This window comes from Balaenoptera acutorostrata, chromosome 8, assembly GCF_949987535.1.
Source record: "Balaenoptera acutorostrata chromosome 8, mBalAcu1.1, whole genome shotgun sequence".
Taxonomy (NCBI): domain Eukaryota; kingdom Metazoa; phylum Chordata; class Mammalia; order Artiodactyla; family Balaenopteridae; genus Balaenoptera; species Balaenoptera acutorostrata.
The window spans coordinates 81999972-82016948 of record NC_080071.1 but is presented as its reverse complement, the minus strand read 5'-3'; the positions used below and the strand labels follow the sequence as shown (position 1 = coordinate 82016948).

General features: G+C 37.1%; 1 protein-coding gene across 2 annotated transcripts in view; it reads right to left on the bottom strand.

Annotated features, from left to right (window-relative positions):
• The window catches only part of NYAP2 (neuronal tyrosine-phosphorylated phosphoinositide-3-kinase adaptor 2), a 165853-nt gene that overhangs the window by 40416 nt on the left and 108460 nt on the right, over positions 1-16977 (bottom strand). The window contains exons 5-6 of one of the 2 annotated variants that reach the window (XM_057551590.1): positions 3734-3837; positions 1028-1109 (exon numbers count right to left, since the gene is read on the bottom strand). In XM_057551590.1, the coding sequence (XP_057407573.1) occupies positions 1095-1109; positions 3734-3837 (119 nt within the window). In that variant the 3' untranslated portion in view covers positions 1028-1094. Of the gene's footprint in view, positions 1-1027; positions 1110-3733; positions 3838-16977 lie in introns of those variants that run through there. The other variant, XM_057551589.1, reaches the window with a different exon arrangement.

Here is a 16977-nt window from a genome sequence, read left to right as displayed (position 1 = left end):
TGGGAGTGTGTGTGTGTGTGTGTGTGTGTGTGTGTCAGAGGATGTGGCTCTCATCTCCTTCCTTCCCAGAAAAATAAGTACAAACATTTCTTGGGAACATTTTTCCAAAGAGAGCTGGCACTTTTGTCTGCAGACACACCCTAGCTGCTCCTTCCTTGAAGGAAAGCCTGGATTTCTCACGGCCCTGCTCCTTAGTTTCTATTCCATCACCTGCTGCAGTAAAACTAGAGATGGCCCCATCTCCAGAGTAGCGGGGGTCACTAACACCATAGGCCAGAGATGGAGGGATCACATGAACATCATTTGCTGTCTATAGAGGCACTCACACTTCTTTCTTCTGAGTACACAGCTTTCTACTTCACTACAGAAGAAAAAAAAAAAAAGATAAAGTGATGTGCTTCAAGTTCAAAATATTTCTCCTATACAGTTTTGCTTTTATAAATAAGAAAATAAAATAACTTTCTCATGGAAGCTGCAGAAATTCAATCAAATTTCCAAAGGTTTGCTTTATGACAAATGCCAAAATATGTGGTTGCTTTGCCGTAAAATTCCAAGGAAATGTCACTTTCCCCTAATTGCCCCGTGACTGCTCTATTTATTCAGGAGTAAATTAAGAAAGAAAAGATCTATTTGTCATCTCACCGAGTTTTAGAGAGTATTACGCGTTGTGTAAGAAGCTCTAAATGCTTTGGAACTCATACTTCTTTCTTGAGCTTCCCGTCTTCTCTTACGTATTTTAAAGTTCCAGTCAGATGAGACTATACATTTCTACAAATCTTGTGTCTCCTATATTACCTGAAGCCGAAACAGACTGCATAGCCAAGCAAACATTACCTCCACTTTTATTTTTACACAAATGCCCTTGGTGGGCGGTCACTATGCGCCCCGGGCTCCTCGGCGGGTCAGTCAATCACTACTGTCTCCAGATTCTTTAAGGGTGGTCCATCATCATTGGCCTAGGCTCCTGGGGGTGAGCGTCAGTCCCTTTTGGCCAGCTCTACCCATCTCTGCTGGAGTAACCTCCGTCCCTTCTGTCTCCTCCTGCAATACTTCTTAGAAAGCTCCAACCATGATCTGAAGTGGTGGGTGAAAAACTAGTACTGAGGGAGCTGAAAAGAGATAAGATGTGAACAACCTGGAAAAAAAAACACAGCTCCTTCTCTATGAGCAGAAATGTCCCATAATATGGCTTCTTAAAGCCAGACTCCTCAATAGATAAGCGCTATTGGAATTATTTCAGTGACTGCTTTTGTTTGTCTGAAACAGATCCCATGGTCTTTCAAAGATTTCCTAGTAAGAAGTCTATCAATCGTCTATTAAGCGTTCTGTGTTTTAATAACTATCAAGAATCCCGGTGGGGGAAAAACACTTTTTAAAAAAGTGACCAGGATGATTATTTGTTGGATAATGCTAGGTGTTCCGTATCCTAGTTTGTGTACAAATAGTCAATGTTTTTAAATGTCTTTCACCATTGCCTGGGGTGACTGAGCCTAGGGCTGTGTCATCCTGGTTGTAACTTAAGGAGACATCTCAGTCAAGAGCATGGGAATTAGGTGAGAAGAGGGTCTTCAATAAGTACCCATATGCCTTTAGTTCAATTCCAAGTTGTAGGAATGCAGAGCAAGGTTCTTCTGAGCCATGTTTATCCCGTTAGCACTAGGATTTGGGAAGAGGTGAATACTACATCTGGTCACAAGCCACAGGGGAGAGACTCAGAGGCCAGCCTTCTAATTTGCAGCCCTGACACCCCTTCTATGATGTGGCTGTGTGCCAGAATCTCTCCTGGTTGGAGAGGAAAAGTGCAGCATCTAAGTAACGAGAGGGTCTTTCTCCTGTTGCTGTATTTTGAAGAATGAAGAGCATCCTACCAGGTAAGCGAAGAGCTGATAATGCAAAGGCACAGAGTTGTACCTTGTTTCTGTTCTGTAAGTTACCCCAGGAAACTGCTTTCATTGAGAATTGAAGGGGCGTAGGATGAAACGACTATAAAGATAATTAGGAGAAAAAGCAAACGAAAACAAAGAGCACAAAACCTCTCTGAGATACCGAGGTAATGTAATAGCAAGGTATATATACTTGGAAAATTGATTGTATTAATGCAATCCTCCGCCAGCTAGCTAAAGTTCTCTCCTTTCTGTATTTAAGTTTTTAAGCTTTGAAAATCTGTAAATGTAATATTTTGGAATAGCTTTAATCAACTAAGGTGGCAATTTATCTTAGTGAGGTTACTTGTGTTATTTATTTATTTATTCATTGTCTTATTGTTTCTACTTCTTTTATACCCAAAAAAGTGTTTGAGGTGGATTCATTTGGTTACAAAGCATTTAAAATGTTAAATTAAGACACAAGAAATTCTAAACGGCACTTGAGATGCTCTTGAGAGGAGCCTCTCATCTCTTGCATTTGTAGATATCTCATATATTCATAAATCAAATCCTGTGCATATTTAAGCCAGACCAAAATACTATAAAGCACCCTGTCTCCCATTAGAAAAAATGCAATTATTCTTCCTGGTTATGTTTTTAAAATAGCTTGACATTTATATAATTGATGAATATGTAATTTGCTAATCAGTAATGGACAGTTCCCATGGAGGTATCATTGCTAGTTTTATAATTTACAATTTCAGAAGAGTTTTATGAAAGTGAACATTAAAGCTGGGAAGCAGAGAGAAACCACTCCAGGATGGCATTATCCTATTTAACACCCATAATATATTTAACAGTAACAACAATTAAGCTTCACAAATTGTCATTGTACTGAATTCCTATTGGATGAATTATAGATAGAGCATTTATATGTAGTGATTTTTCCCCATACTATATCCTCCGTACACAAGCATGTACCCATGAACATCAGAGCAACATATTGTACTATAAAGGATTAAATGATACTGTAGCTTATGCCTTTATTTCTTGTATCTTTTCTCCAAATGATAATAGAGATCTCATATACCATGCATAAACACTTACATTCCCTTACTGAGAACATTTCTGATATTTTTGGTATAAGAGAGAAAAGTGTCATTTATTTAAAGATTGCCTTACTAATCTACAGTTTTGGGTAAATACCTAGATTATCTGGTTGGTCAATTTGTCTTTTTGGCCAAGAAAAAAGACTAGCTGCCATGTTCAATCCAAATGAGTTGGTATATGAATATTTATCAGGACATCAATATTCACTGTCTTACAATCATGCTCCAAGCTAAATAAAAATAAAAGTAAAACGGCCACAAATATTACAGTATAATAGGATAAGAACTAAACAATATGTACAAATTCATTGACAACATCTGTGCAAGTGTTGTGGACAAAACATTTAAAAAGAAATCTACATAAAACAAAGTCGGTAAATTTATCAAACGTTGATAAATTTTCGGAGACAGTATAAAAGTACACAAAACATGGAAGAGAGAAAGAACTTTAAAAAAATAACCACTAAGCCAATACATATAGTACAAGTTTACATTTATATTACAGAATGATGGAAGCCAGAGACAAAAACGATTTGGTAACAAACAGCAAAGAAAGTTGCGCCAATCACAGGGAAGGAAGACTTTCCTTTTTGGATGAAAACACAGAGGGCCACAGCTCACCCCTCCCACCCATACACACACAGAAAAATAAAAGCAAATGCAAAAGTTGTTACAGCAACACACGACAGACAGAGGTGGAAAGCGTTTGGCATGTCGCATCACAGGAAGTCAATCACGATTGGCTAACGATGATGGTACCTGGCTCTGTTGCAGGTCACTGGCTTGCCTGAGAGGAGTAACGGATGGAGGGGGCACACCTGATGTGGACGCGGACCGGCCTAGTTTGCAGCTTACTTTCGGTTCTGTGAAGAAGGGGGAAAGACAGAGCATTAGCTGAGCAAAGTCTGCAAGGATGAACCGGATCCCAGACTTTCTTCTGGTTTTGCTACACGTCTTTTTAATACACTGAATTCTTCTGATGTTTGCTAATCATTGGCAGGTGATGAAACAATTTCATAACAATTGATTCTAAAATGAGCCTTGTTCACAGATCAGCTCCTGGGAATAAAGAACAAACCACTTAAGTTCCACGCCTTGTTGCCTTGCACACTTTACCCTATTTAGAGTGAATTTCTATAGAGTGATTACTGGAGCAACAAAATCCCATTGGGGAAAAAGCCAGTGACATGACTATTTTTGGTGCTTCATTTGCAGTCTTGGTCCAAGGGTCTCCTGTGTCCTAAAATGTCTTTTCCACTCTCTCCAAATTTTTCTTGCATCCCTCCCTCCTTTCATTCCTTCATTCTTTCTTTTCTTCATTCATTCTCTTATTCTTTCCTTCTCTTTCTAATTTCCTAACTTTCTAATTTTCAAGTCTATATTGTTGTGCTGATTACTTTCACCATGTTTTCAATGTAACATTTCTCTAATTTAACTTCATTTGCTTTTAATTGTATAACCACTTCTAAGACTTTTGACATCTTTCATAATAATATTATTTTTCAAAATTAAAAAGCCTTCCCCTAACTCTTCCTCTATTTAAGGAGCCTAAATAGGCTGCTTAGGTCATTATCAAGATACTTTGGAGACTGCAATTTGGGGAATGGAAAGATTTCCTTCATTCAAGAAGCTCAGAATTTATGGATACAGAGGACACTGATTTTCAGAAATATTTGAAGGTATTTATAAAGGAGAAAAAGGCATAAAAAGAAAAGCTGACATCTGTGCTTTTGCCACAAACTTTTATACTAGCTGTCAGTTTTTGAGTGCCTAGTATATCCCAGCTTCTGTTTGGGCTGCACTTAAATTATCTCTAATCTTAAAGATAATCTTTAGAGTTACAGAGTTAGCTATAAATGCTCCCAATTTACAAATTAGAAACCTGAGGCTCAGCAAGGTTAATATTTGCATTGCAAATACACAAGCACTTTTCAAAAAAACCTTTCATTATATTAATAAATTTGACTTAAAGATGAAACTCTCTGAACTAGCGGCTTCAAATGATATTACATCACTAATTTACCAAACAGTGGCAAGCTGATGCTGGAGAACAAGTTCTGTGCTGGATAGGAACACTATCTTTATGCCACTTTTATATAAGTTGCTCTTCAGAGAAAAGCTTTGCTCTGTCTGCATCACATGACCTACGGCTAACTTCAGCCTCTGCTAACTGCCTTCTGACCATTCTCTCCCCATCCTTCACTGACACCAGATACAGATACAAAGAATAAGATAAGTTTGTGTCCATTCACACAGAGACCTTTAAATACACCCTCACCCACACACAACTTTCCTCTCCCACCCCTGCTTCAAACTATTAAACAATGCCTCACATCCATATTAGAATGATTATCTTAATGGGTACTAATAGCCACTTTCTTGGCAAATTAGATAGTCTTTTTCTCTGTGCTTCTGATTTAGCAAGAAAAAAAAGACAATAAGCAGTCTCTGGACTATGAGATGATTCCACTAGCTATATGACCTTAGAAAATGTTTTTCATATCATTTAAGTTTTATTTCTTTTCAAAAAAAATGAATATAATCATTTACTCATTATTCAGAATCCATTTATTTTATACCTACTATGTGCCAGGAACTGTACAGAGTGTGGTCACCAAAAACCCACTCTTGCCCTAAGAGAGACTTACAATCTATCCGGGAGCAAAGATATTAAACAACAAATTATGCATTTGATTATAGAAAAGCAGCTGTGATCAGCCCTCTTGGTGGAATTATCAGTGGTAGAACATTTGCTGGGGGAATGAACAGGTGTTAGAAGGATGCTGGCATCTACTTTGTGGGCAGTAAAAGTTAAAGAGCTCATTTGTTCTTTGCTCTTTCAACAAACATTTATCAAGGGCCCACCACATACAAAGCACTGCAATGAGTGCTAAAACTATGGGTGAGGAAGACACCGATTTCCCATATTTTAATGAGGTTTATGTTTACTCAGGGGAGACAAACAGTACGCCTAAAATGGTTTCCTGAAAATTCAGAAAAATTAGAAAGGAGAAGTACACAGTGCCATGGTATCATTAATCAAGATATGCCTCGTGTTCTGGGAGCTAGGGAAGGCTGGGCCCTAAAAGAGCTGTAGTATCACAGGATATTTGTCCTTCTCTGTCTGGCTCACTTCACTTAGTATGATAATCTCTAGGTCCATCCCTGTTGCTGCAAATGACATTATTTCATTCTTTTTATGGCTGAGTAATATTCCATTGTGTGTGTGCATGTGTGTGTGCGTGTATGCATCTCACATCTTCTTTATCCATTCATCTGCCAATGGACACTTAGGTTGCTTCCATGTCTTGGCTATTGTAAACAGGGCTGCTATGAACATTGGGGTGCATGTGTCTGTTTGAATTACGGTTTGTGGAATCTAAAAAGATGATCTAGATGAACTTCTTTACAAAACAGAAATAGACTCACAGACAGAAAAAACCTTATTTACCAAAGTGGCAATGGAGTGGAGGGATAAATTAGGAGTTTGGGATTAAAATATACACATTACTATATATAAAAGAGATAACCAACAAGGACCTTCTGTAGAGCACAGGGAACTGAACTCAGTATCTTGTAATAACTTATAATGGAAGAGAATGTAAAAAAAAGAATGTATGTTTACATATATGTATAATTGAATCATTTTGCTGTACATCTGAAGCTAACACAACATGATAAATCAACTACATTTCAATAAAAAATTTAAAAAGACAAATACAAAAAAAGGATCTACATTATTAAAAAAAAAAAGAAAAGCTGCGATAATTCACACCTGCCAACGGTGCTGAGCAGGTGGTAAAAGCTGAAGTAGGGAGGACCCTGGGTGCTTAGGTTTATTTTCCAACCTACTGAGAAGTCAAAACTATTTCAGGATGTATTCCTTTTATTCACTTTATTGCTTATATAGTATAAAGAAATAATAATGAATCACATATTCTGGTATCTAGGAGAGTGGGGATAGGTGAGTTAATGATGGATAAAAGATGGAACCGTTTCCACCTATGATGCTTATGGTTTCACCTCTCTCCTCTCTGTTGTTTTCTATTTGTCTTTTTGTCTTGTTTTGCCTTCTCCCTCTGCACTTTCTCCCTCAGAACGTGTGCATTGTCATGACTTCTTGTGTATAATCTTTTCCCTCTTGGGTCACATGGAGGTTTCCACAGGTCTGTCCTCTCTGCACACTCTTGCTTGATGTTAAGCCCCAGTGCCTTCTAGACACTAGAGATTAACTTGGAGTTTGGGATTAAAATATACACATTACTGTATATAAAATAATAATAAACAAGGACCAAATGATAGCTTTTTCTCAACATCTTAGGTATCCTTCTGATTTTCCCATTTATAGGAGGAACATTACCTCCATTTTCCTAGAAGCTTACTTTTTATGTTCAGAGCTTTCTTTTCCTCTCTCTATAAAGTTAGCCCTGTGGTAATTTTCTTTCTTTGTGATTTATTTCAACTCACAGATGCTATCACAATTTTGGTCTTCAACAACTTGAGCCAAAAATAATTTTATATATAACATAGGTAATATATATAATTATAATTATATATAATTAAATATATGTTTATATATATATATATATGTAAAATCTACCTGCTGGTCCCCATAACCATAGTTTCTCTGCTCAAAACTAACTTGTACACAATGCCAGGCAGAACTTCTTAAATTGCTTTTAGATCACACACCTTATTCAAAAGTTTTAAATTACTCCCTATTTCATATGATAAAAACTTCAAACTCACTTGGCTAATTTTCAAAGGTCCCCCTGTGATCTGGCCCCATCTGATCTGATCCACTGTGTTCTCCGTGGCTGTCTGCTCCCCAAAGCATAGACAACTCAGTATCTCTTCTCAGTCTCCACATCGGACCCTGCTTCTGTCCTTCACAAGGCGTCCCCACGCATGGCCTTTCATCAGACCAGATGTTATCTATTCTCTAAGGCCTGCTTCAATGTGCATGTCAATTGTAAAGCATCCTGCAACCTTGTTTACCTCTTTCTCCCAAATAGCCTTAGCACTTATAAACCGTTTGCACTGCTTGCTGTGGCTCTGAGTATTTATGTTGGTGAGGACCACAGACTAAGTGTTCAATTAATATGATTTTTCTTTCACTGAAGACACTCAAATTAACCTAGAAAACATCAATGCAACTTCTAAAGCAAATTGTGGCAATGATGGTAACATAGAGTATGTTTTAAGGCCTGGGTTCAAGGTCTGGCTCCCCAACTTACCAAGGCAGTGATTCTCATTCAAGGGTACATGATTTTCTAGGGAAACTCTCCCTAAGTTTTGTGCAGGTGATTCTAGTGTCTACCCACCCACTCTTGAAAATATAAGAGTGCTCAAATATAAGTGTGTCCCATGATGACATAACCTATCACTCTAACTTATAAATGAAACTAATTTCCCAGGAGGCATAAATCCTAGCATGTCTTAAGGAATCATCTTTTATTATATAAAATAAATGTAAAGCAACTATCAGAATCCTGGTTGACATGTTTTCATAATAAGCCAATGTTTCCATATATCCCTTTATTGCATTAGCACATTTAGTCACATGGAGAAAATTCAACATTTTTTCCTAGAAGAGGATGGCAAATAATGTTTTTTACTATGAAAAGGGTATGTTGAAGAGATTATCTGATGAGTGACACAATCCAATGCCTTTTATATTACCCAATGTACCTATGGATTAATTTCCCCTGCTAGGTTTCCAGTCAGACTTTGACTTAATCAGCCTCTTCCAAGCATATACAGTGATATCTCTAAAGCACAGACTGAGACTTACTAAAATCCAAGCAAACTCCCAATTTCATCATGACCCGCAAAGGCCTTGCTTTACCCCCATTGGACAGTGGTCCAGCTCGTGTCTTGGTTCATCCACCCCCTTAGGGACTGCAATATAACCACTACCCACTCATCACACATGGCGGCTGACCTTGCCGGCCTGTAGCTTTAAAGTCAGGTCACCCAGCAGTCGACTGTTCAATCCCAACATGGCTCATATGGGTTATGACTTCACCTGCAGTGGCAGGCTGAGATGATTACTTATGAATTCATTATGCACACATGCGTACACTGGCAGGTGGAAAATGCACACATTTGTGTGTGTATACACACATACACATACACATACATACATACTTCATAACATTGTTGCTTGATGGTATCATGTCATAAGGACATTTTTTTTTTAATTGTGAGGTTTTGGTTTGTCTTTATCATACTCATTTAGCTCTTCTTTTCTGTTTCACCTTGTCTTGGGCTTAAATACATTTGGAATCTATTATGGTGTTTGTGGGACCTAGTTGGTGAAACAAATCCTTATGATGTTGGATCCACCAAGGTTTCTTTGGCCAAAAGAATTTTCTAAAAAGTCTCAAAAATCCTAGAAAAGATTCTATTTTTATAACCAAGCCTCTTAGAGAGTCTCTAGGGCTGTGACATCAAAGTTTGATCATCCAGTTCACTTACCTTTGGAAATACACTGTGCTTTGAGCCTTAAATAGTGAGGCTTAGGAACCACAAGACTAAAAACAGTAAGTTTTCATCCTAAATTTTGCTAATATAAAAATTGCCAAGGCATTTGGGGGTCAAAAACGATGGACATATGCCTCAAAAGTTAGCTAAGATAAGGCTTTCCTCCCCTTAGAAAAACTCATTCCATTAAAAGATTAATTATGAGCTAGAAAGTATCTATTCTCCCTACATCCAAGGAAAAAACCCTTCTTGTGTGATAAACTACCAAGAACCATCCTAGAAGTAAAAGTTGATGTTGTTTGTGCAATTTCAGTGAAGGTCAAGTGTAAAGAGAACAAGAAAGAATGTGTGAGAGAGAGAGAAACACAGAGAGACAGAGAGAGAAAGGAAAAGGAAGAATGGAAAAAAGGTAGAAGAAAGAAGGAGAGGGTGAGAAGGAGGGAGGGAGAGAGGAAAGAAGGATGAAAGAAGACATTAATTTTAATTCCTTGAAATAAACCATCATCAAGACATTATCATGTGATCTTTCCAGGGTAATAATTCATCATCATCTTAAAGTTCTTATTAAGTAAGTGCCCATTGGACTTTGTTACTTAGAAAGAACTACTTTCTCTTTTTATTCTTGTTGGATACAATCTTTCATTGCTTTTTTTTTAAGGATGGCAATTTCTCCATCATTTCTCACCCTCCCTGTAAGGTGAACTGAATTTCTGTTCAGGATTATGTTCCTTGGTATTGTTACAGGATAATCCCCAAGGCACCCACAGCTACTATTAGGAGTACTAGAGTTCTCTTTGTTTTCAGAAAGCAAAGACAAATGATTGTTCTCAACCTCTGGATCTACACAGCAGTAGGAGATTAGTGCATTTTTACGAAAAAAACCCCACTTTCATCTAGCATCAAAGAAATAAGATCAGATTCTGGGGAGACATATTTTTCTCCATCTTGTTTTATTTTTTTCAATACATAATATTTTTCTCTACTAGCAGAGACATATTGTGATTTTCCCTAGTCAATCATGCTGCTGAAAGTTTCTAATCAATGACTTAGGGCTACATGGAGGTCACAAAAAAGGCATTTTATTTAATACACTGAGGTATGCTTATTGCAAACTCTGCTTTCATTTCTGGGGAAGGCATTGTTTTGAAATAACACATATGCTATTTGAGATAAACTGATGCCTGAGTAATAAGGGGCAGTTTTGCCAGGACTATGTTAAAACCTTCACAGATTCCAAACATTTTGTTTTAAAGCTTCCATCACACATCATAGCAAACATATAGGATGTCCTAATGTCCCACATTAAATGTAAATTTTTTGGTATATAATTTGAATACATTTTTATAATTTTGCTTTGAAATGATTGGACTGTGAATAATTCAATTAATTCATGATTGGCTATGATTTCTAGACAGTAATCATGCACCCTCAGGAATACTTACCAAATTAGACAATCTAATCTAGAAACTGTTCTCAGATGTAATGGAACTGTTTTCATACTAAATTTAATAATTAATTAAATTGACCTAATGTCACATTTTGTATTGATTTAATTAGATATTCATTCATGTTAATGTGGCAGTTTCTTTTGAAACTTTGGTGCTTCATTTTTTAATATCAAGTATTTTTATAGATCCTTGAGAAGCCCATAGACCTAGGCGCTGTCACTATGATGCTAAAAGATGAACATCTGATCATTGCTGTGATTATTTTGTGACCCTGGAGAAAGAAAATCAGCCAAATGTAAAACTCTACCCTGGGAGTAGACATACTTCTCTCTCTCCAGCCTTTCATGGGACAAACCTCGAAGGAAGCAGGTGACACTTATGTGGCATTGAATGACTCCAAGCATCCTTCAGTTATGGTCCAAATCCTAGTGTTATCTGAAGGGTCAGATAGTAAAACTACTGATGCTGGAGTAATTGGTAATTCTCCTTGGGAATACTGGAATTCTGGTAAAGATCTGGGTTCTCTGGTAAACCCAGAGAAAAGTGAGGTGTCAACGTGGTGGATGAAATTTATGATCCAATGACAGACGTAGAGAATTAAAGAATCCCTTGTACAGAGGAGAAAGAGAATCACATGCATGTGGGGTTAGGAGTACTCATTGTATTCCTTCTAAATATCTGAGGGCATGGATTTCCCTTGCCTTCCACTTTCTTATGTAGACAGAATATAAATCACGCCGCTTACTGCACAGGGATGCCCTTGATGCTGTAATGCACGGTTAGTTTCTTACATGGCAACATAGCATCATGTACCATCAACAGTTTTTTTTTTTTAATTTGACAGCCTCTTTTATTAAAACACATCACTTCTGAAATGCCCTTAAGATCTTCATCACTTTAGCTGTATATGAAAATGTGCTTTTTTCAAAAAATACTTGATTCCACATTAAAAGAGAATTAAAGTATATGTTTATAAAGGAACATATTTTATCTATTTAACAAGTAATATATGCTCCTTAATTATCTTAAAAATTATTACATAAAAAATCATCTGCCATAATATACAGAAAAAGGCATATGATTTGTATCAGGATCAAATGTATATTACCATGGGGATAAAATTTTAACTTCGTGTTATGGTGTCAAAAATAGAATAAACGAACAAAAAATAGAACAAAACTCTTCCATCCTCTGATATTAGGAATGGATACATGGCAAAAATAAGTTAACATGTGTTTAAAATATGTGACATTTTACTCCTAAATAACAAAATAAAAGGAAAGAAATGCCAGACAAAATTTTTATATCACTCACCTTATTAATGTAAATGACGCTCAAAATTGGACATAACACTAATGATATTTCCTCTTCGTACAATTGGCTTTGTGGTTTGTTGAAGAGCAAACATCCTGAGACAAAATGTGACCAGATATTGAAATTGTGTATGGTCCTTGTAGCATGTTCTATTACAATAGCTATAGTTCTTATGATTCTGCCTTGAACCACTGTCTGTTATAGACATAAACTAAGCAATACGTGTCTTGGGATAAGATCAATATGAGACTATACATGGATGGCAACTTCAGTCTGATCTCCAGTAATGGCCATGTTCATTCATTCTAGAGCAGAACTTCTGGAGGGCTCTAAGACTCTTTTGGGAGGTGGTGACCTGAGGTAAAAACTATTTTCGTAAAAATACTAAGACATTATTTGTTTTTCCACTGTGTTGACAAACGCACTGAAAGTCCCAAAACAAGGCTGGATAAACCTGCTGATACCTTAGCACATCAAAGCAATAGCACCAAACTGTACTAGTAAGTAGGTATTTTTCACTGCCACACAGACTTGCATATTTGGCAGACACCTTTTCAAAAACTGAATGAAGTGAGCTTATTGATTTAAGGAAGACAACTGGCAGTATTTGTTGACAATGATACAGTTGAGCTTTCAAGCATATAATAAAATTTTGAAACACTTGTATTTACCACTGTGAGCTTGACACACTCTAATACTTAAAGACTTTTCTTAGGAGATCAGTGGCAATATTAATGAATGTGTTGTATTGATTTTTATGACAAAATGTGTCAACATATGGAAGATTTGCATGACTTAGTGAACCGATATTTTCTAAAAGCACTGTGTTATAAATCATTCATGGGGGAGGGGGTGGGCCCTGGGCGAGCCGGAACCCGGGAGCAGGCGGGACCTGGCGGAGCTGGACATGCGGCGCTGCGGCGCTGGAAGCCGACCCTGAGCTCGCCCGCGTGGGGAGAGCCGAGCTCAGGGGGGCGTCATTGCCGGAGGCGGAGGAGCGAAGTCAGGGCTGAGCGGGCGAAGAGAGCCTGGGCTAAGACATGGCCACTTATCACCCAGTAGGACACATGCAACTGCCCCGGGCTGATGCCATTCGTTCCCGACTCATTGATACTTTCTCTCTCCTTGAGCATCTGCACGGCTTGAGCCAAACTGTGCCACGGCACACTATTCGAGAGATACTCGATCCTTCCTGTCAGAAGAAACTTATGTTGGGAGATCAACACCAGCTTGTGCGCTTCTCCATGAAGCCTCGTCATGCAGAACGGATTACACACGCCCAGAGACTGACGAGAACGCTTCGAGTGCGCTGCAGCGAGAGTCCCCCTCTTTCCTTGTGGGCTGGATGGGTCCTTGAGTGCATCCTTTCATGCCACTCATTTTTATCCCACGGCTTTACGGTCTCTCTTGCCTCATCATCTGCCTATTGACTTATTTTTCCCTTCCCAAACTCCATTTTCTTCTCACTCTCACCGGGTCTATTCTTGCCCTAATTATGTCACCTGCCTAAACCAGAAAGAACGCCACTCTGTATGCTTTCTTAAGAGAAAACAGGTCCTCTCTTCAGAAACTTTATAATCTTCCTCATCTTCTTGAATACAATTGTAATGATGGTTGAAATAGGTGAGAACTCACATTGAATGAAAGGATGGGAGTCATTTTTCCTTTTAAGTTGATCATTTTACACATTTGAATGTTATTTGAATTGTGATAGGGACAATTATATTAAGTCTCTTGGAGTAGGATTTGTGCAACTGCTAAGACTTAGTAACATTTGAAAGGCTCTCAAGTGTAGTAGATACAAGGTAGTCTAGACACTCAGAGGTGGGGTGTAGTAGTCTCACAAGGAATTGGAGATGGGAAGACCAGTTGCATTTCTTGTGTTAGTCTAATAATTTGAATGAATATTTTCTAATAGAGATATTGGTACCTATCAGCAAGTGATCCAACATTTACATTTTTACAAATATGTTTAGAAAGATTAAGTGCAAATAAGAAAACTCACGATGTATGTAAAGGTACAACTAAGATATTAGATGAGCCAAAAAAATGACCTAAAGAGTAAACGACTCTGAAACCAATCATAAATTTTATGAAATGTATTAAAAGCAAAAGAATGTTTGGAGAATCAGTGACCTCATTTGATTATCATCTCAAACAAACTGCTCAGAAAGGACAGTAGAAGTACTCACTGCCTTGTTTCATCCTCACTATTTTGGGGAAGTTTCCCACTTTAAAGATAGTCTTTTGGACTTCCCTGGTGGCACAGCGGTTAAGAATCCGCCTGCCAATGCAGGGGACACGGGTTCAAGCCCTGATCCGGGAAGATCCCACATGCCGCGGAGCAACTAAGCCCGTGCACCACAACGACTGAGCCTGCGCTCTAGAGCCCTTAAGCCTAGAGACCGTGCTCTGCAACAAGAGAAGCCCGCGCACCGCAACAAGAAGTAGCCCCCCCTCGCCGCAGCTAGAGAAAGCCCGCGCAGCAACGAAAACCCAACACAACCAAAAAATAAATACTAAAAATAAAAAGTAAATTAAAAAAATAGTCTTTTAATGCAATCAGGTCAAAGGCATTTAAATACACAACAGTATTTGGTGTCATTGACTAACTGCGGTATACTATATGCTTTGAACTGTTTCATTTCCTCCCCACAGTGATGAGGGTTTTAAATTGTCACCCACATTTCCTATTTCTTGTTGATAATGATAATTGGCAAGTATTTGCCTTGTGGGATTAGGGATATAGATTTCAGCCTTGGAATAAAGTAAATAGCAGTAAATATATGGGATTCCCTGGATCCAGTGGACAAATCAAAATAGAAGAGCACTAACCATTCTTTCCGGTAAAACAGCTGATTATGACACATGATTACTGTGCCAGAGGACAGGTGGATTGCCTGAGTGGGAGTCACCTGGCAAGCTCAAGAAAATTATATCTTATTAAGTATATTGTCATGGTAGAAAGGCAGGAGGGATTTTGCAAAGGGAAATAATTTGTGACTAACAGATTTCTTTGAATAGAGTAATTCGTGTGATAAACATTAAGACTTTGTTTAGACTTTTAAAAAGCAATTTTCCAGATCATAAAGAATGCTGTTATAGATAAGGAACAAACAGTTCTCTAGATCAAAGCTCCCCAATCTTTTTCGTCTTATGATTTTGTTTCCCAGAAAAACATATATAACCTTGAAAACCTCCTTAGTAATTTTAATCATTTTATTTTATCACATTTTTTCTGTGATATGGAGAAGCAAGTTGAAGTAAAAATAATAATTTAGACTAACATGTTGCTAAATATTGTATTTTAGTGTTTATTATAATATAATTTTAATAATCATAAAATGTAAGCAAATTTATACTTTTGCCATTTTATAAGTGATCATGCTTTTTTTAAAGAAAATATATGATTTGCCTACAAAAAAAAAAAATCATTCATGGGTAAAAATACACTTAAAGTCCAAGATAGACCAATGGATTTTAATGTAACAGAGAATGGTGAGTTTATTGATATGTAACTAACACTTACCAACTGTTGTTTGTTGAGTTTGGGGAAAGTATTAAAGAAGAATATCCACAATTATATGAAAAGGCTATTAAAATATTCCTCCCCTTTGAACTATGCATCTGTATAAGGCCAGATTCCTTTTATACCTTTTAACCAAAGCAACATATCACAACAGATTGAATCCAAAGCAGATGAGAATCTATGCTCTACTGAGTCAGACATCAAAGAGATTTGTAAAAATGTAAAACAATGTCAATCTGGTAACCATTTGTTACAGTTCTGGAAAATAGAGTCATTTTTCATGAAAAATTGTTATTTATGTTAACTATAATGGGTTTATTATTTTTAATGAATAGATAATTTTTAACTCTCAATTTTAATTTCTAACATGAGAAATATTGTTAGACCTAACCCAAATAAAGGAAAGCTCTTTGGGTTCTCAATAGCTTTTAAGAACATAAAGGGTTCTGGGACTGAAGAGTTTAAGAACTGTTGCTTTCTATGGGCGCTGAGCCCCCAAAGTTTTCTTAAAAGGGTAACTTTTTATCCAATTAATTTGCCAATTGAGTATTTGAAAAACAAAAACTGAAACAGAAGAAAATATCATGCTGAAGCACAAGAAACATGGGAAAACCTTTGAAAACTCCAGAGGATTTTGGAACCACCAGTTGTAAAATGCTGCCCTAGAAAAATCTCAACAGCAATGTCCAAGAAAAGCTATTACCTGCCTGTGAGACCTGAGGGAAACCATCCAGATTCTCAGGGTACATTTTCATCACTTATAATGAGAAGCAATGTCTAAAGTTCACTGATTCTTAGGTGTTCATAAATTAAATCTGTTGGAATCATTGAAATGACCTCAAAAATATTCTTGATTGATCATGAGCTAGTTTACTAAGATCACTGCTTTTACTCTTCCTTCTTGGTCTGCTTTTTGTGCTTTATTATTATAGATACTTATTTCCAAAAAAAGTTTAATAACACATGGAGAGATCCAGAAGAAATGAGTAACTTCTGTGCTTTATTTTTGTAACAATGTAGGTAGGATTATGCATAACTCAAGTTTGCTATTTGCTAAAATTTTCTAAAATTGTTGGTGAAAGTTTTGGTAGTAAATTGTTAAACATAATAAAAATTATTTAAAAATAAAATTTAGGAGGTGTAATGGTCATCTGTCATTTTCACCTGTCCAGAATCCATTTACTCTTTTTTCTGGAATAGTAGTTTGAATTTCCATTGGAGAACAA